The sequence below is a fragment of the Oncorhynchus gorbuscha genome, linkage group LG23, assembly GCF_021184085.1.
Source record: "Oncorhynchus gorbuscha isolate QuinsamMale2020 ecotype Even-year linkage group LG23, OgorEven_v1.0, whole genome shotgun sequence".
Classification (NCBI taxonomy): domain Eukaryota; kingdom Metazoa; phylum Chordata; class Actinopteri; order Salmoniformes; family Salmonidae; genus Oncorhynchus; species Oncorhynchus gorbuscha.
The window spans coordinates 66,928,983-66,948,571 of record NC_060195.1 but is presented as its reverse complement, the minus strand read 5'-3'; the positions used below and the strand labels follow the sequence as shown (position 1 = coordinate 66,948,571).

At 53.2% G+C, this 19,589-nt stretch overlaps 1 protein-coding gene across 5 annotated transcripts in view; it reads right to left on the bottom strand.

Moving 5' to 3' along the window:
- LOC124010509 (histone deacetylase 4-like) overlaps positions 1-19,589 on the bottom strand; it is a 97,028-nt gene that overhangs the window by 49,601 nt on the left and 27,838 nt on the right. For all 5 annotated transcript variants that reach the window (XR_006834454.1, XM_046323000.1, XM_046323002.1 and 2 more), the window contains 3 exons: positions 16,487-16,637; positions 15,042-15,165; positions 12,008-12,126 (listed from right to left, as the gene is read on the bottom strand). Coding sequence is in view for 4 of the 5 variants with exons in the window: in XM_046323000.1 (XP_046178956.1) it covers positions 12,008-12,126; positions 15,042-15,165; positions 16,487-16,637 (394 nt within the window). In the remaining variant the exon portion in view is untranslated. The remainder of the gene's footprint in view (positions 1-12,007; positions 12,127-15,041; positions 15,166-16,486; positions 16,638-19,589) is intronic.

Here is a 19,589-nt window from a genome sequence, read left to right as displayed (position 1 = left end):
TTCTCCTCTTTCCCCACACTCCCTGTTCTACTCCCCTCTCATATCTCCTCTTTCCCCACACTCCCCCTGTTCTACTCCCCTCTCTTATCTCCCTTTCCCCACACTCCCCCTGTTCTACTCCCCTCTCATATCTCCTCTTTCCCCACACCCCCTGTTCTACTCCCCTCTCATATCTCCTCTTTCCCCACACTCCCCCTGTTCTACTCCCCTCTCATATCTCCTCTTTCCCCACACTCCCCCTGTTCTACTCCCCCTCTCATATCTCCTCTTTCCCCACACTCCCCTGTTCAACTCCCCTCTCATATCTCCTCTTTCCCCAAACTCCCCTGTTCTACTCCCCTCTCATATCTCCTCTTTCCCCACCCTCCCCTGTTCTACTCCCCTCTTTCCCCACACTCCCCCTGTTCTACTCCCCTCTCATATCTCCTCTTTCCCCACACTCCCCCTGTTCTACTCCCCTCTCATATCTCCTCTTTCCCCACACTCCCCCTGTTCTACTCCCCTCACACTCCCCCCTGTTCTCTCTTATCTCCTCTTCCTCCACACTCCCCCTGTTCTACTCCCCTCTTCTATCTCCCTCTTTCCCCACACTCCCCCTGTTCTACTCCCCTCTCATATCTCCTCTTTCCCCACACTCCCCCTGTTCTACTCCCCTCTCATATCTCCTCTTTCCCCACACTCCCCCTGTTCTACTCCCTCTCTCCTCTCTCTTATCTCCTTTCCTCCACACTCCCCTGTTCAACTCCCCTCTCATATCTCCTCTTTCCCCACACTCCCCTGTTCTACTCCCCTCTCATATCTCCTCTTTCCCCACACTCCCCCTGTTCTACTCCCCTCTCATATCTCCTCTTTCCCCACACTCCCCTCTCATATCCCTCTTTCACTCCCCCTGTTCCTCCCCTCTCATATCTCCTCTTTCCCCACACTCCCCCTGTTCTACTCCCTCTCATATCTCCTCTTTCCCCACACTCCCCTGTTCAACTCCCCTCTCGTATCTCCTCTTTCCCCAAACTCCCCCTGTTCTACTCCCTTCTCGTCTCTCTCTTTTCTCCTCTTCCTCCACTCCCCCTGTTCTACTCCCCTCTCATATCTCCTCTTTCCCCACACTCCCCCTGTTCAACTCCCCTCTCATATCTCCTCTTTCCCCACCCTCCCCCTGTTCTACTCCCCTCTTTCCCCCACACTCCCCCTGTTTTACTCCCCTCTCATATCTCCTCTTTCCCCACACTCCCCCTGTTCTACTCCCCTCTCATATCTCCTCTTTCCCCACACTCCCCCTGTTCTACTCCCCTCGTATCTCTCTTATCTCCTCTTCCTCCACACTCCCCCTGTTCTACTCCCCCTGTTCTACTCCCCTCTTTCCCCACACTCCCCCTGTTCTACTCCCCTCTCATATCTCCTCTTTCCCACACTCCCCCTGTTCTACTCCCCTCTCATATCTCTTTTCTCCTTTCCCCACACTCCCCCTGTTCTACTCTCCCTCTCATATCTCCTCTTTCCCCACACTCCCCCTGTTCTACTCCCCTCTCATATCTCCTCTTTCCCCACACTCCCCCTGTTCTACTCCCCTCTCATATCTCCTCTTTCCCCAGACTCCCCTGTTCTCTCTCTCTTATCTCCTCTTTCCCCAGACTCCCCTGTTCTACTCCCTCTCATATCTCCTCTTTCCCCAGACTCCCCCTGTTCTACTCCCCTCTCATATCTCCTCTTTCCCCACACTCCCCCTGTTCTACTCCCCTCTCATATCTCCTCTTTCCCCACACTCCCCCTGTTCTACTCCCTCTCATATCTCCTCTTTCCCCCACACTCCCCTGTTCTACTCCCCTCTCATATCTCCTCTTTCCCCACACTCCCCCTGTTCTACTCCCCTCTCATATCTCCTCTTTCCCCACACTCCCCTGTTCAACTCCCCTCTCGTATCTCCTCTTTCCCCAAACTCCCCTGTTCTACTCCCTTCTCGTCTCTCTCTTTTCTCCTCTTCCTCCACACTCCCCCTGTTCTACTCCCTCTCTCCTCTTTCTCTTTCTCCTCTTCCTCCACACTCCCTGTTCTACTCCCCTCTCATATCTCCTCTTTCCCCACACTCCCCCTGTTCTACTCCCCTCTCATATCTCCTCTTTCCCCACACTCCCCCTGTTCTACTCCCCTCTCATATCTCCTCTTTCCCCACACTCCCCCTGTTCTACTCCCCCTCTCATATCTCCTCTTTCCCCACACTCCCCTGTTCTACTCCCCCTCTCATATCTCCTCTTTCCCCACACTCCCCCTGTTCAACTCCCCTCTCGTATCTCCTCTTTCCCCAAACTCCCCTGTTCTACTCCCTTCTCATATCTCTCTCTTTTCTCCTCTTCCTCCACACTCCCTGTTCTACTCCCCTCTCATATCTCCTCTTTCCCCACACTCCCCCTGTTCTACTCCCCTTTCATCTCCTCTTTCCCCACACTCCCCCTGTTCTACTCCCCTCTCTCATATCTCCTCTTTCCCCACACTCCCCCTGTTCTATCTCCTCTTTCCCCTGTTCACTCCCCTCTCATATCTCCTCTTTCCCCACACTCCCCCTGTTCTACTCCCCTCTCATATCTCCTCTTTCCCCACACTCCCCTGTTCTACTCCCTCTCATATCTCCTCTTTCCCCACACTCCCCTGTTCTACTCCCCTCTCATATCTCCTCTTTCCCCACACTCCCCTGTTCTACTCCCCCCCCTCTCATATCTCCTCTTTCCCCACACTCCCCTGTTCTACTCCCCCTCTCATATCTCCTCTTTCCCCACACTCCCCCTGTTCTACTCCCCTCTCGTATCTCCTCTTTCCCCAAACTCCCCCTGTTCTACTCCCTTCTCGTCTCTCTCTTTTCTCCTCTTCCTCCACACTCCCTGTTCTACTCCCCTCTCATATCTCCTCTTTCCCCACACTCCCCCTGTTCTACTCCCCTCTCACATCTCCTCTTTCCCCACACTCCCCCTGTTCTACTCCCCTCTCATATCTCCTCTTTCCCCACACTCCCCTGTTCAACTCCCCTCTCATATCTCCTCTTTCCCCACACTCCCCCTGTTCAACTCCCCTCTCGTATCTCCTCTTTCCCCAAACTCCCCTGTTCTACTCCCTTCTAGTCTCTCTCTTATCTCCTCTTCCTCCACACTCCCCCGTTCTACTCCCTCTCTCCTCGTCTCTTTTCTCCTCTTCCTCCACACTCCCTGTTCTACTCCCCTCTCATATCTCCTCTTTCCCCACACTCCCCCTGTTCTACTCCCCTCTCATATCTCCTCTTTCCCCACACTCCCCCTGTTCTACTCCCCCTCTCATATCTCCTCTTTCCCCAGACTCCCCCTGTTCTACTCCCCTCTCATATCTCCTCTTTCCCCACACTCCCCCTGTTCTACTCCCCTCTCATATCTCCTCTTTCCCCACACTCCCCTGTTCTACTCCCCTCTCATATCTCCTCTTTCCCCACACTCCCCCTGTTCTACTCCCCTCTCGTATCTCCTCTTTCCCCACACTCCCCCTGTTCTACTCCCCTCTCATATCTCCTCTTTCCCCACACTCCCCCTGTTCAACTCCCCTCTCTCTCCTCTTTCCCCACACTCCCCCTGTTCAACTCCCCTCTCGTATCTCCTCTTTCCCCAGACTCCCCCTGTTCAACTCCCCTCTCGTATCTCCTCTTTCCCCACACTCCCCCCCTGTTCTTTACTCCCCCTGTTCCCTCTCATATCTCCTCTTTCCCACACTCCCCCTGTTCTACTCCCCTCTCATATCTCCTCTTTCCCCACACTCCCCCTGTTCTACTCCCCTCTCATATCTCCTCTTTCCCCACACTCCCCTGTTCTACTCCCCTCTCGTATCTCCTCTTTCCCCAAACTCCCCTGTTCTATTCCCCTCTCACATCTCCTCTTTCCCCACACTCCCCTGTTCTACTCCCCTCTCACATCTCCTCTTTCCCCACACTCCCCCTGTTCAACTCCCCTCTCATATCTCCTCTTTCCCCACCCTCCCCTGTTCTACTCCCCTCTTTCCCCACACTCCCCTGTTTTACTCCCCTCTCATATCTCCTCTTTCCCCACACTCCCCCTGTTCTACTCCCCTCTCATATCTCCTCTTTCCCCACACTCCCCCTGTTCTACTCCCCTCGTATCTCTCTTATCTCCTCTTCCTCCACACTCCCCTGTTCTACTCCCCCTGTTCTACTCCCCTCTTTCCCCACACTCCCCCTGTTCTACTCCCCTCTCATATCTCCTCTTTCCCCACACTCCCCCTGTTCTACTCCCCTCTCATATCTCCTCTTTCCCCACACTCCCCCTGTTCTACTCCCCTCTCATATCTCCTCTTTCCCCACACTCCCCCTGTTCTACTCCCCTCTCATATCTCCTCTTTCCCCACACTCCCCTGTTCTACTCCCCTCTCATATCTCCTCTTTCCCCAGACTCCCCCTGTTCTACTCCCCTCTCATATCTCCTCTTTCCCCAGACTCCCCTGTTCTACTCCCCTCTCATATCTCCTCTTTCCCCAGACTCCCCTGTTCTACTCCCCTCTCATATCTCCTCTTTCCCCACACTCCCCCTGTTCTACTCCCCTCTCATATCTCCTCTTTCCCCACACTCCCCCTGTTCTACTCCCCTCTCATATCTCCTCTTTCCCCACACTCCCCCTGTTCTACTCCCCTCTCATATCTCCTCTTTCCCCACACTCCCCTGTTCTACTCCCCTCTCATATCTCCTCTTTCCCCACTCCCCCTGTTCACTCCCCCTGTTCAACTCCCCTCTCGTATCTCCTCTTTCCCCAAACTCCCCCTGTTCTACTCCCCTTCTCGTCTCTCTCTTTTCTCTCTCTTCCTCCCCCACTCCCCCTGTTCTACTCCCTCTCTCTCCCTCGTCTCTTTTCTCCTCTTCCTCCACACTCCCCCTGTTCTACTCCCCTCTCATATCTCCTCTTTCCCCACACTCCCCCTGTTCTACTCCCCTCTCATATCAACTCTTTCCCCACACTCCCCTGTTCTACTCCCCTCTCATATCTCCTCTTTCCCCACACTCCCCCTGTTCTACTCCCCTCTCACATCTCCTCTTTCCCCACACTCCCCCTGTTCTACTCCCCTCTCATATCTCCTCTTTCCCCACACTCCCCCTGTTCAACTCCCCCTCTCATATCTCCTCTTTCCCCAAACTCCCCCTGTTCTACTCCCTTCTCGTCTCTCTCTTTTCTCCTCTTCTCCACACTCCCTGTTCTACTCCCCTCTCATATCTCCTCTTTCCCCACACTCCCCCTGTTCTACTCCCCTCTCACATCTCCTCTTTCCCCACACTCCCCCTGTTCTACTCCCTCTCATATCTCCTCTTTCCCCACACTCATATCTCCTCTTTCCCCACACTCCCCCTGTTCTACTCCCCTCTCATATCTCCTCTTTCCCTCTTTCCCCACACTCCCCCTGTTCTACTCCCCTCTCATATCTCCTCTTTCCCCACACTCCCCCTGTTCTACTCCCCTCTCATATCTCCTCTTTCCCCACACTCCCCCTGTTCAACTCCCCTCTCGTATCTCCTCTTTCCCCAAACTCCCCTGTTCTACTCCCTTCTCGTCTCTCTCTTTTCTCCTCTTCCTCCACACTCCCCTGTTCTACTCCCTCTCTCCTCGTCTCTTTTCTCCTCTTCCTCCACACTCCCTGTTCTACTCCCCTCTCATATCTCCTCTTTCCCCACACTCCCCCTGTTCTACTCCCCTCTCATATCTCCTCTTTCCCCACACTCCCCCTGTTCTACTCCCCTCTCATATCTCCTCTTTCCCCACACTCCCCCTGTTCTACTCCCCTCTCATATCTCCTCTTTCCCCACACTCCCCCTGTTCTACTCCCCTCTCATATCTCCTCTTTCCCCACACTCCCCCTGTTCAACTCCCCTCTCGTATCTCCTCTTTCCCCAAACTCCCCCTGTTCTACTCCCCTCTCGTATCTCCTCTTTCCCCAAACTCCCCTGTTCTACTCCCTTCTCGTCTCTCTCTTTTCTCCTCTTCCTCCACACTCCCTGTTCTACTCCCCTCTCATATCTCCTCTTTCCCCACACTCCCCTGTTCTACTCCCCTCTCACATCTCCTCTTTCCCCACACTCCCCCTGTTCTACTCCTCTCATATCTCCTCTTCCCCACACTCCCCCCCCTCTCATATCTCCTCTTTCCCCACACTCCCCTGTTCAACTCCCCCTCTCATATCTCCTCTTTCCCCACACTCCCCCTGTTCAACTCCCCCTGTTCTACCCCTCTCGTATCTCCTCTTTCCCCAAACTCCCCTGTTCTACTCCCTTCTAGTCTCTCTCTTATCTCCTCTTCCTCCCACACCCCCCTGTTCTACTCCCTCTCTCCTCGTCTCTTTTCTCCTCTTCCTCCACACTCCCTGTTCTACTCCCCTCTCATATCTCCTCTTTCCCCACACTCCCCTGTTCTACTCCCCTCTCATATCTCCTCTTTCCCCACACTCCCCCTGTTCTACTCCCCTCTCATATCTCCTCTTTCCCCAGACTCCCCTGTTCTACTCCTCTCATATCTCCTCTTTCCCCACACTCCCCTGTTCTACTCCCCTCTCATATCTCCTCTTTCCCCAGACTCCCCCTGTTCTACTCCCCTCTCATATCTCCTCTTTCCCCACACTCCCCCTGTTCTACTCCCCTCTCATATCTCCTCTTTCCCCACACTCCCCTGTTCTACTCCCCTCTCATATCTCCTCTTTCCCCACACTCCCCTGTTCAACTCCCCCTCTCGTATCTCCTCTTTCCCCAGACTCCCCCTGTTCAACTCCCCTCTCGTATCTCCTCTTTCCCCAGACTCCCCCTGTTCAACTCCCCTCTCGTATCTCCTCTTTCCCCAGACTTCCCCTGTTCTACTCCCCTCTCGTATCTCCTCTTTCCCCACACTCCCCCTGTTCTACTCCCCCTCTCATATCTCCTCTTTCCCCACACTCCCCCTGTTCTACTCCCCTCTCATATCTCCTCTTTCCCCACACTCCCCTGTTCTACTCCCCTCTCGTATCTCCTCTTTCCCCACACTCCCCCTGTTCTACTCCCCTCTCACATCTCCTCTTTCCCCACACTCCCCTGTTCTACTCCCCTCTCATATCTCCTCTTTCCCCACACTCCCCCTGTTCTACTCCCCTCTCATATCTCCTCTTTCCCCACACTCCCCCTGTTCTACTCTCATATCCCTCTTTCCCCACACTCCCCCTGTTCTACTCCCCTCTCATATCTCCTCTTTCCCCACACTCCCCCTGTTCAACTCCCCTCTCGTATCTCCTCTTTCCCCAAACTCCCCCTGTTCTACTCCCTTCTAGTCTCTCTCTTATCTCCTCTTCCTCCACACTCCCCTGTTCTACTCCCTCTCTCCTCGTCTCTTTTCTCCTCTTCCTCCACACTCCCTGTTCTACTCCCCTCTCATATCTCCCCTTTCCCACACTCCCCCTGTTCTACTCCCCTCTCATATCTCCTCTTTCTTTCCCCACACTCCCCCTGTTCTACTCCCTCTCTCCTCGTCTCTTTTCTCCTCTTCCTCCACACTCCCTGTTCTACTCCCCTCTCATATCTCCTCTTTCCCCACACTCCCCTGTTCTACTCCCCTCTCATATCTCCTCTTTCCCCACACTCCCCCTGTTCTACTCCCCTCTCATATCTCCTCTTTCCCCACACTCCCCCTGTTCTACTCCCCTCTCATATCTCCTCTTTCCCCACACTCCCCCTGTTCTACTCCCCTCTCATATCTCCTCTTTCCCCACACTCCCCCTGTTCTACTCCCCTCTCATATCTCCTCTTTCCCCACACTCCCCCTGTTCAACTCCCCTCTCATATCTCCTCTTTCCCCAAACTCCCCCTGTTCTACTCCTTCTCGTCTCTCTCTTTTCTCCTCTTCCTCCACACTCCCTGTTCTACTCCCCTCTCATATCTCCTCTTTCCCCACACTCCCCCTGTTCAACTCCCCTCTCGTATCTCCTCTTTCCCCAAACTCCCCCTGTTCTACTCCCCTTCTCGTCTCTCTCTTTTCTCCTCTTCCTCCACACTCCCCCTGTTCTACTCCCCTCTCATATCTCCTCTTTCCCCAGACTCCCCTGTTCAACTCCCTCTCGTATCTCCTCTTTCCCCAGACTCCCCTGTTCAACTCCCCTCTCGTATCTCCTCTTTCCCCAGACTTCCCCTGTTCTACTCCCCTCTCGTATCTCCTCTTTCCCCAGACTTCCCCTGTTCTACTCCCCTCTCGTATCTCCTCTTTCCCACACTCCCCCTGTTCTACTCCCTCTCATATCTCCTCTTTCCCCACACTCCCCTGTTCTACTCCCCTCTCATATCTCCTCTTTCCCCACACTCCCCCTGTTCTACTCCCCTCTCGTATCTCCTCTTTCCCCACACCCCCCCTGTTCAACTCCCCTCTCGTATCTCCTCTTTCCCCAGACTCCCCCTGTTCTACTCCCCTCTCGTATCTCCTCTTTCCCCACAATACCCCTGTTCTACTCCCCTCTCGTATCTCCTCTTTCCCCACACTCCCCTGTTCTATTCCCCTCTCACATCTCCTCTTTCCCCACACTCCCCCTGTTCTACTCCCCTCTCATATCTCCTCTTTCCCCACACTCCCCTGTTCTACTCCCCTCTCATATCTCCTCTTTCCCCACACTCCCCTGTTCTACTCCCCTCTTTCCCCACACTCCCCTGTTCTACTCCCCTCTCATATCTCCTCTTTCCCCACACTCCCCCTGTTCAACTCCCCTCTCATATCTCCTCTTTCCCCACCCTCCCCCTGTTCTACTCCCCTCTTTCCCCACACTCCCCCTGTTTTACTCCCCTCTCATATCTCCTCTTTCCCCACACTCCCCCTGTTCTACTCCCCTCTCATATCTCCTCTTTCCCCACACTCCCCTGTTCTACTCCCCTCGTATCTCTCTTATCTCCTCTTCCTCCACACTCCCCCTGTTCTACTCCCCCTGTTCTACTCCCCTCTTTCCCCACACTCCCCTGTTCTACTCCCCTCTCATATCTCCTCTTTCCCCACACTCCCCCTGTTCTACTCCCCTCTCATATCTCCTCTTTCCCCACACTCCCCCTGTTCAACTCCCCTCTCGTATCTCCTCTTTCCCCAAACTCCCCCTGTTCTACTCCCTTCTCGTCTCTCTCTTATCTCCTCTTCCTCCACACTCCCCCCGTTCTACTCCCTCTCTCCTCGTCTCTTTTCTCCTCTTCCTCCACACTCCCCCTGTTCAACTCCCCTCTCGTCTCTCTCTTTTCTCCTCTTCCTCCACACTCCCTGTTCTACTCCCCTCTCTCCTCTCGTCTCGTCTCTTTTCTCCTCTTTCCCCACACTCCCCCTGTTCTACTCCCCTCGGACTCTCTCCTCCCGTCTCTTCTCTCTCAGTCTGGGTGGAATGTGGTCTCAGTGGCCAGTGTCAACTGCGGTGTATCTGCAGCTTGAGTCAGCCTTGGGGCTAGAGTCAACATGGCCGTGCTCTGTTCATACAGGCCCAGCCCGCTAAGTGAATAATTATACTGGAAGACCACCGCTTCACAGCCCGGCACGGCAGCACCATTTTAGTTTCCACTTCGTCTACTGTCAGTAGAGAACACCTCTCTAAACTATAGAAATTGTTTTTTTTGTTCACTCTGGGATTTTTCATGATGTATGATTTAGAAATGATGAAAACTTTGGCAAGGTGATAAAAGGTCTGTCACATTTTACAGTTCAATCCCCGTCGGTACAGTAGGACATGCCAGAACAGCAATGGATGTTCAGAACGTTTTAGGTGGTGAAGATAGTCAATATTAATATCAGCAGTTCATCTAGAACTCAAATAACGTATAGCTTCCCAGTGAACCTCATAACCCCCCCTCTCAGAGCCCTGGGGATTCCATTGAGGGGGCAGCAGAACCCTGGACAGCCTAATTTGGGTTTGATTAATGGTGGGAGGCTCTTATACTATCTAAATGAGTGAAGATGTGAGCCTGCAGAGAGCCTACTGGACAGTCCTCTAGCAGAGCAAGGTGTGAGCCCACAGAGAGCCTACAGGACAGTCCTCTAGCAGAGCAAGGTGTGAGCCCACAGAGAGCCTACAGGACAGTCCTCTAGCAGAGCAAGGTGTGAGCCCACAGAGAGCCTACAGGACAGTCCTCTAGCAGAGCAAGGTGTGAGCCCACAGAGAGCCTACTGGACAGTCCTCTAGCAGAGCAAGGTGTGAGCCCACAGAGAGCCTACAGGACAGTCCTCTAGCAGAGCAAGGTGTGAGCCCACAGAGAGCCTACAGGACAGTCCTCTAGCAGAGCAAGGTGTGAGCCCACAGGACAGTCCTCTAGCAGAGCAAGGTGTGAGCCCACAGGACAGTCCTCTAGCAGAGCAAGGTGTGAGCCCACAGAGAGCCTACAGGACAGTCCTCTAGCAGAGCAAGGTGTGAGCCCACAGAGAGCCTACTGGACAGTCCTCTAGCAGAGCAAGGTGTGAGCCCACAGAGAGCCTACAGGACAGTCCTCTAGCAGAGCAAGGTGTGAGCCCACAGAGAGCCTACAGGACAGTCCTCTAGCAGAGCAAGGTGTGAGCCCACAGAGAGCCTACAGGACAGTCCTCTAGCAGAGCAAGGTGTGAGCCCACAGAGAGCCTACTGGACAGTCCTCTAGCAGAGCAAGGTGTGAGCCCACAGAGAGCCTACAGGACAGTCCTCTAGCAGAGCAAGGTGTGAGCCCACAGGACAGTCCTCTAGCAGAGCAAGGTGTGAGCCCACAGAGAGCCTATAGGACAGTCCTCTAGCAGAGCAAGGTGTGAGCCCACAGAGAGCCTACAGGACAGTCCTCTAGCAGAGCAAGGTGTGAGCCCACAGAGAGCCTACAGGACAGTCCTCTAGCAGAGCAAGGTGTGAGCCCACAGAGAGCCTACTGGACAGTCCTCTAGCAGAGCAAGGTGTGAGCCCACAGAGAGCCTACAGGACAGTCCTCTAGCAGAGCAAGGTGTGAGCCCACAGAGAGCCTACAGGACAGTCCTCTAGCAGAGCAAGGTGTGAACCCACAGAGAGCCTACAGGACAGTCCTCTAGCAGAGCAAGGTGTGAGCCCACAGAGAGCCTACTGGACAGTCCTCTAGCAGAGCAAGGTGTGAGCCCACAGAGAGCCTACAGGACAGTCCTCTAGCAGAGCAAGGTGTGAGCCCACAGGACAGTCCTCTAGCAGAGCAAGGTGTGAGCCCACAGGACAGTCCTCTAGCAGAGCAAGGTGTGAGCCCGCAGAGAGCCTACAGGACAGTCCTCTAGCAGAGAAAGGTGAGCCCGCAGAGAGCCTACAGGACAATCCTCTAGCAGAGCAAAGTGTGAGCCCACAGGACAGTCCTCTAGCAGAGAAAGATGTGAGCCCACAGAGAGCCTACTGGACAGTCCTCTAGCAGAGCAAGGTGTGAGCCCACAGAGAGCCTACAGGACAGTCCTCTAGCAGAGCAAGGTGTGAGCCCACAGGACAGTCCTCTAGCAGAGCAAGGTGTGAGCCCACAGAGAGCCTACAGGACAGTCCTCTAGCAGAGAAAGGTGAGCCCGCAGAGAGCCTACAGGACAATCCTCTAGCAGAGCAAAGTGTGAGCCCACAGGACAGTCCTCTAGCAGAGAAAGATGTGAGCCCACAGAGAGCCTACAGGACAGTCCTCTAGCAGAGCAAGGTGTGAGCCCACAGAGAGCCTACAGGACAGTCCTCTAGCAGAGCAAGGTGTGAGCCCACAGAGAGCCTACAAGACAGTCCTCTAGCAGAGCAAGGTGTGAGCCCACAGAGAGCCTACAGGACAGTCCTCTAGCAGAGCAAGGTGTGAGCCCACAGGACAGTCCTCTAGCAGAGCAAGGTGTGAGCCCACAGGACAGTCCTCTAGCAGAGCAAGGTGTGAGCCCACAGAGAGCCTACAGGACAGTCCTCTAGCAGAGCAAGGTGTGAGCCCACAGAGAGCCTACAGGACAGTCCTCTAGCAGAGCAAGGTGTGAGCCCACAGAGAGCCTACAGGACAGTCCTCTAGCAGAGCAAGGTGTGTGTGTTTAGTACCTGTCTTGCGGAGGGGGAAGTCGTCTCTAGCGTTGTAGATGCCCAGGACAGGGTGGTTGTAGGTGCCCATGCCAGTCTGAGGAGGAGAGCTCTGGTCCAGGGAAGTGTGCTGAGTTTTCCTGCAACACAAACACACACAACCATCAGATCCTTCAATATTTAGCCTTTATTTAACTAGGCAAGTCGGTTCAATGACGGCCTACTGGGGAACAGTGGGTTAAAACTGCCTTGTTCAGGGACAGAACGACGTATTTTTACCTCATCAGCTCTGGGATTCGATCTTGCAACCTTTCGGTTACCAGTCCAACACCCTAACCACTAAGAAACACTGTGGTGGGGGGGTGTCTCAATAGTCTAAAGCCATGACCTCACTCCTTACACAGGATTACAGGATAGCGAGTGTCTCGATAGTCTAAAACTTTGCCTCAGTAGTGGGGGGGTACAGTCTGGGGTACAGCCTGGGGAGATTGGTATCCAGTCAGCCTGGGCTGGAAGATGGGCAGAGCTGATGTCTGTCTATTGAGGTTAGCTACTGCTACAGAGCAAGACTGATCTCAGGCAGTAAGGTAAGCTGTGCTGGCCCAGGCCCAAACCCATGTTCTGGTCTAGTGAACACACTCTGTGGTGCATATACCTCCCCTCTCTACCTCTCTTCTGGTCTGAATGACTGGCAGCTTTAAAGTGCTGAGAGACTCTTTACATTGAGAGAGAGAGAGAGAGAGGGAGGGAGAGAGGGGAGAGACAGTCCTGATAACACTGACTCTATACTCCACTGGGTCATTATGGTAGTAGTGGAGAAGTGGTTTACTGTATGTGTGTGATGAGTGCTGGATGGTTTTACTAAGACAATTGCAAAACAGTGATTCACACAGTTTCTACTAACGACTTCTATAAACGCGTTATAAAACATGAACGCACACACACAGCACCTAATACTGAGTACACAGACCACAGTTGGACGTGGGTTCACACAGACCACAGCTGGAAGTGGGTTCACACAGCACCTAATACTGAGTACACAGACCACAGCTGGACGTGGGTTCACACAGCACCTAATACTGAACACACAGACCACAGCTGGACGTGGGTTCACACAGCACCCAACACTGAGCACACAGACCACAGCTGGACGTGGGTTCACACAGCACCCAACACTGAGCACACAGACCACAGCTGAACGTGGGTTCACACAGCACCTAATACGGAGTACACAGACCACAGCTGGACGTGGGTTCACACAGACCACAGCTGGACGTGGGTTCACACAGCACCTAATACTGAGCACGCAGACCACAGCTGGAAGTGGGTTCACACAGACCACAGCTGGACGTGGGTTCACACAGACCACAGCTGGACGTGGGTTCACACAGACCACAGCTGGACGTGGGTTCACACAGCACCCAACACTGAGCACACAGACCACAGCTGAACGTGGGTTCACACAGCACCTAATACGGAGTACACAGACCACAGCTGGACGTGGGTTCACACAGACCACAGCTGGACGTGGGTTCACACAGCACCTAATACTGAGCACGCAGACCACAGCTGGAAGTGGGTTCACACAGACCACAGCTGGACGTGGGTTCACACAGACCACAGCTGGACGTGGGTTCACACAGACCACAGCTGGACGTGGGTTCACACAGCACCTAATACTGAGCACACAGACCACAGCTGGAAGTGGGTTCACACAGACCACAGCTGGACGTGGGTTCACACAGCACCTAATACTGAGCACACAGACCACAGCTGGAAGTGGGTTAACACAGCACCTAATACTGAGTACACAGACCACAGCTGGACGTGGGTTCACACAGACCACAGCTGGACGTGGGTTCACACAGCACCTAATACTGAGCACACAGACCACAGCTGGAAGTGGGTTCACACAGACCACAGCTGGACGTGGGTTCACACAGACCACAGCTGGACGTGGGTTCACACAGACCACAGCTGGACGTGGGTTCACACAGCACCTAATACTGAGCACACAGACCACAGCTGGAAGTGGGTTCACACAGACCACAGCTGGACGTGGGTTCACACAGCACCTAATACTGAGCACACAGACCACAGCTGGAAGTGGGTTAACACAGCACCTAATACTGAGTACACAGACCACAGCTGGACGTGGGTTCACACAGACCACAGCTGGACGTGGGTTCACACAGCACCTAATACTGAGCACACAGACTACAGCTGGAAGTGGGTTCACACAGACCACAGCTGGACGTGGGTTCACACAGCACCTAATACTGAGCACACAGACCACAGCTGGAAGTGGGTTCACACAGCACCTAATACTGAGTACACAGACCACAGCTGGACGTGGGTTCACACAGCACCCAACACTGAGCACACAGACCACAGCTGAACGTGGGTTCCACATAATAAGCACCAAGGCTGAGGAGGGAGAGCTCCTCTCACAGGACCACAGTCTGGTGTCCTCCGTGTGTGTGATCTCATCCCTGCACAGGGACAGGCTGGACGGAGGTGTGCGTCTGTGCTGTGTGTGTGAGACTGTACTCACACAGACCACAGCTGGACGTTGGGTTCACACAGACCCCAGCTGGTTGAGGTTCACACAGACCACAGCTTCTTGTTCACACAGACCACAACTCCTGGGTTCACATCTTCACAGCTGTACTGGCCACAGCACCTAATACTGAGCACACAGACCACAGCTGGAAGTGGGTTCACACAGACCACAGCTGGACGTGGGTTCACACAGCACCTAATACTGAGTACACAGACCACAGCTGGAAGTGGGTTAACACATTACCTAATACTGAGCACACAGACCACAGCTGGATGTGGGTTCACACAGCACCTAATACTGAGCACACAGACCACAGCCGGACGTGGGTTCCATGGCTCGATAATAAACACTCAAGGCTGAGGAGGGAGAGCTCCTCTCAACAGGACCAAATAGTCTGCTGTGTCCTCCGTCTGTGTGTGATCTCATCCCTGCACACGGGACAGGAGGGACATGAGTGTGTGCGTCTGTGTGTGTGTGTGAGACTGTACTCACCCGTACCAGTAGCGGGGGTCGATGGGCAACCCCCCATGGTTGAGACTCCTCTGGGCCAGAGCCTTCTTCTTGTTCAGTACAAACTCCTGCAGTCGCATCTTCACCTCCGTACTGGCCACTGCACCTGAGAGGGGGTACATGGTACCAGGGTAAGAAGACAGTACTGGCCACTGCACCTGAGAGGGGGTACATGGTACCAGGGTAAGAAGACAGTACTGGCCACTGCACCTGAGAGGGGGTACATTGTACCAGGGTAAGAAGACAGTACTAGCCACTGCACCTGAGAGAGGGTACATGGTACCAGGGTAAGAAGACAGTACTGGCCACTGCACCTGAGAGGGGGTACATGGTACCAGGGTAAGAAGACAGTACTGGCCACTGCACCTGAGAGGGGGTACATGGTACCAGATCACTCACACCCAATTCCTGGCCTTAAGGCCCTTCACATAGATCAAGAAGAAAAGGATAGACTTGAGCAATATGCTAGCAGAGTGAGGGAGAGGTTAAAGGGCGTCACTGAAGGTAGGTGTGAGCTCTGATGCCATTTCAGGCAGAGTTTACTAGGAGTTATATCTATCACAGACTCTCATTGATATGATGGGCTATTCAAACGGTCACATTTCCAATTCGCTGTGCAACACACTGCCCTCTGTAATTATTGGGGCAATTAAATATTTTCTCTTATTTTGGCTCTATATACTCAAAGTTTGGATTTGAAATCAAACAATGTCTATGAGGTTAAAGTGCAGACTGTCAACTTTAATTTGAAGGTATTTTCATCCATATCACGTGAAATGTTGTCATTATAATTGGTGATTGTGCAGAGAGAGAAGATGAGGATCGAGACAAACAGAATCAGAGAGAGAGAGAGAGAGAGAGACCGAGAGAGACCGAGAGAACCCTCAGCTCTAGACTAATGAGGGTTGTATCAGACCAAACTCCTCCAGGACAGCTGCCGTTGTCATCCATCCTGTCTGGTGACCCTGTGTGTGTGTTTAGCCCATCCATACCACTAGATAATTAATGAGCCAGTGGCCTTGTGGTGTTGAGGCCAGCCCTCTACCTGTAGCCTGCTGCCTGTCTCTCTCAACACCTCTCCACTGACAGAGAGCAGGCAGCGCGGCAGCCCCACACAAGCACATCCACTCTAGAATAAAGGGATGACCAGAATGGAGGTTGGTTGGGTGTGAGAGAGAGATATACAGTGCCCTCCGTAACTACTGCAACAGTGAAGCTTTGTTTCTTCTTTTGGCTCTATACTTCAAAAGTTTGGATTTGAAATTAGCCAATGACAATAGAGCTTAAAGTGCAGACAGTCCGCTTTACTTTGAGGATATTTTCGTCCACATCAGGTGAACCGTTAAGAAATTACAGCACTTTTTGTACATAGTGGCCCCATTTTAGTTCTACTAGTAATATGATAATGTATTGTTCCAGCTGCTTACTCTCCTGTCCTCTCTCTTTGTTCTTCAGCAGCAGTAGTTTCTGTTCTCTCTGGTGTTTCTCCAGTTCCTGCTCCAGACGGTGCTTCTCCATCTTCCTCTGGTGCTCCAACAGCTCCTGCTGATGTTTCAGGGCCAGGAGCTCCTGCTGGTGCTGCATGAGGGGAACACAACGTTACTACAACGTTACTACAACATCCTGGGCCAGGAGCTCCTGCTGGTGCTGCATGGAGGGGAACACAACATTACTACAACATACTGGGCCAGGAGCTCCTGCTGGTGCTGAATGGAGGGAACACAACGCTACTACAACATTCTGGGCCAGGAGCTCCTGCATGAGGGGAACACAACGCTACTACAACATCCTGGGCCAGGAGCTCCTGCTGGTGCTGCATGGAGGGGAACACAACATTACTACAACGTTACTACAACCTCCGGGGCCAGGAGCTCCTGCTGGTGCTGCATGAGGGGAACACAACATTACTACAACTTTACTACAACATTCTGGGCCAGGAGCTCCTGCTGGTGCTGCATGGAGGGGAACACAACATTACTACAACATACTGGGCCAGGAGCTCCTGCTGGTGCTGAATGGAGGGAACACAACGCTACTACAACATTCTGGGCCAGGAGCTCCTGCATGAGGGGAACAACATCCTGGGCCAGGAGCTCCTGCATGAGGGGAACACAACGCTACAACATCCTGGGCCAGGAGCTCCTGCTGGTGCTGCATGGAGGGGAACACAACATTACTACAACGTTACTACAACCTCCGGGGCCAGGAGCTCCTGCTGGTGCTGCATGAGGGGAACACAACATTACTACAACTTTACTACAACATTCTGGGCCAGGAGCTCCTGCTGGTGCTGCATGGAGGGGAACACAACATTACTACAACATACTGGGCCAGGAGCTCCTGCTGGTGCTGAATGGAGGGGAACACAACGCTACTACAACATTCTGGGCCAGGAGCTCCTGCATGAGGGGAACACAACGCTACTACAACATCCTGGGCCAGGAGCTCCTGCTGGTGCTGCATGGAGGGGAACACAACATTACTACAACATACTGGGCCAGGAGCTCCTGCTGCATGGAGGGGAACACAACGTTACTACAACATTCTGGGCCAGGAGCTCCTGCTGGTGCTGCATGAGGAGAACACAACATTACTACAATGTTACTACAACATTCTGGGCCAGGAGCTCCTGGTGGTGCTGCATGGAGGGGAACACAACGTTACTACAACATCCTGGGCCAGGAGCTCCTGCTGATGCTGCATGGAGGAGAACACAACGTTACTACAACGTTAATACAACATCCTGGGCCAGGAGCTCCTGCTGATGCTGCATGGAGGGGAACACAACGTTACTACAACATACTGGGCCAGGAGCTCCTGCTGCATGGAGGGGAACACAACGTTACTACAACATTCTGGGCCAAGAGCTCCTGCTGGTGCTGCATGGAGGGGAACACAACGTTACTACAACAACCTGGACCAGGAGCTCCTGCTGGTGCTGCATGAGGAGAACACAATGCTACTACAACATTCTGGGCCAGGAGCTCCTGCATGAGGGGAACACAACGTTACTACAACATCCTGGGCCAGGAGCTCCTGCTGGTGCTGCATGAGGAGAACACAACGTTACTACAACGTTACTACAACATCATGGACCAGGAGCTCCTGCTGGTGCTGCATGGAGGGGAACACAACGTTACTACAACATCCTGGGCCAGGAGCTCCTGCTGATGCTGCATGGAGGGGAACACAACGTTACTACAACGTTAATACAACATCCTGGGCCAGGAGCTCCTGCTGGTGCTGCATGGAGGGGAACAACGTTACCACAACGTTAATACAAAATCCTGGGCCAGGAGCTCCTGCTGGTGCTGCATGGAGGGGAACACAACGTTACTACAACAATCTGGGCCAGAAGCTCCTGCTGGTGCTGCATGGAGGGGAACACAACGTTACTACAACATCCTGGGCCAGGAGCTCCTGCTGGTGCTGCATGGAGGGGAACACAACGTTACTACAACAATCTGGGCCAGAAGCTCCTGCTGGTGCTGCATGGAGGGGAACACAACGTTACTACAACATCCTGGGCCAGGAGCTCCTGCTGGTGCTGCATGGAGGGGAACACAACGTTACTACAACATTAATACAACATCCTGGGCCAGGAGCTCCTGCTGGTGCTGCATGGAGGGGAACACAACATTACTACAACATCCTGGGTCAGGAGCTCCTGCATGAGGGGAACACAACGTTACTACAACATCCTGGGCCAGGAGCTCCTGCATGAAGGGAACACAACGTTACTACAACGTTACCACAACATCCTGGGCCAGGAGCTCCTGCTCAAAGTTGTGTACTATAACAGTACTATAATGTTAATACAATGTTTGTTCTGGAGCCAGGAGCCAATGCTGATTTCTATATAATAATAATAATAATATATGCCATTTCTCCCTCCCTTCTCTCTCCTTGCCCTGCAGGTCTGCTCTCTCGCAGCTATCCCCCATTCCTGACATGTTCACCTTAGACCCAGGTGAACATGCTAGCTTGGTCACCTCACACTATCACAACACATCTATTCAGCCTCAGCCCAATCACTGTCCATGCAAATGTTCCCAGCATGTTTACAGGAGCCACACCACTCCAGTCAATACGGGAATAACCTTTCCTCTCTGTACGTACCATGGACCCTCTACATCACGACCAAACTGAACCATTAGATCCACGCACACTCCTTAGTAGAGTGCCCAACTCCAATATTTGATTAATTTGTTTGGCCGTATTTTGTGGGGGATGTTTGTTATTGCCTTGGATGGTTTCGTGTGTTAAATAAGCGCCTGCTAGCGAGGACATGCAGCCGTGTTCACCGTCAAGGGAAGGTGACTGGAACAAGAGTCCTGCTGATGGATACATTCATATGGGAGGTGAGGAGGTGCGTGACAGAAGAGCAGCAGGCAGGCACGGTATGGTTTTGGATAGGTCCCAAACATTCCCCCTTTCAATATTCAAGGGCAGATGGAAGGGAGTGCTTTAAGTCTGGAATCCAGCCTTTGGTGCATTTAAGGAGAGACACCTTAACCTAAAGAGTTCTAT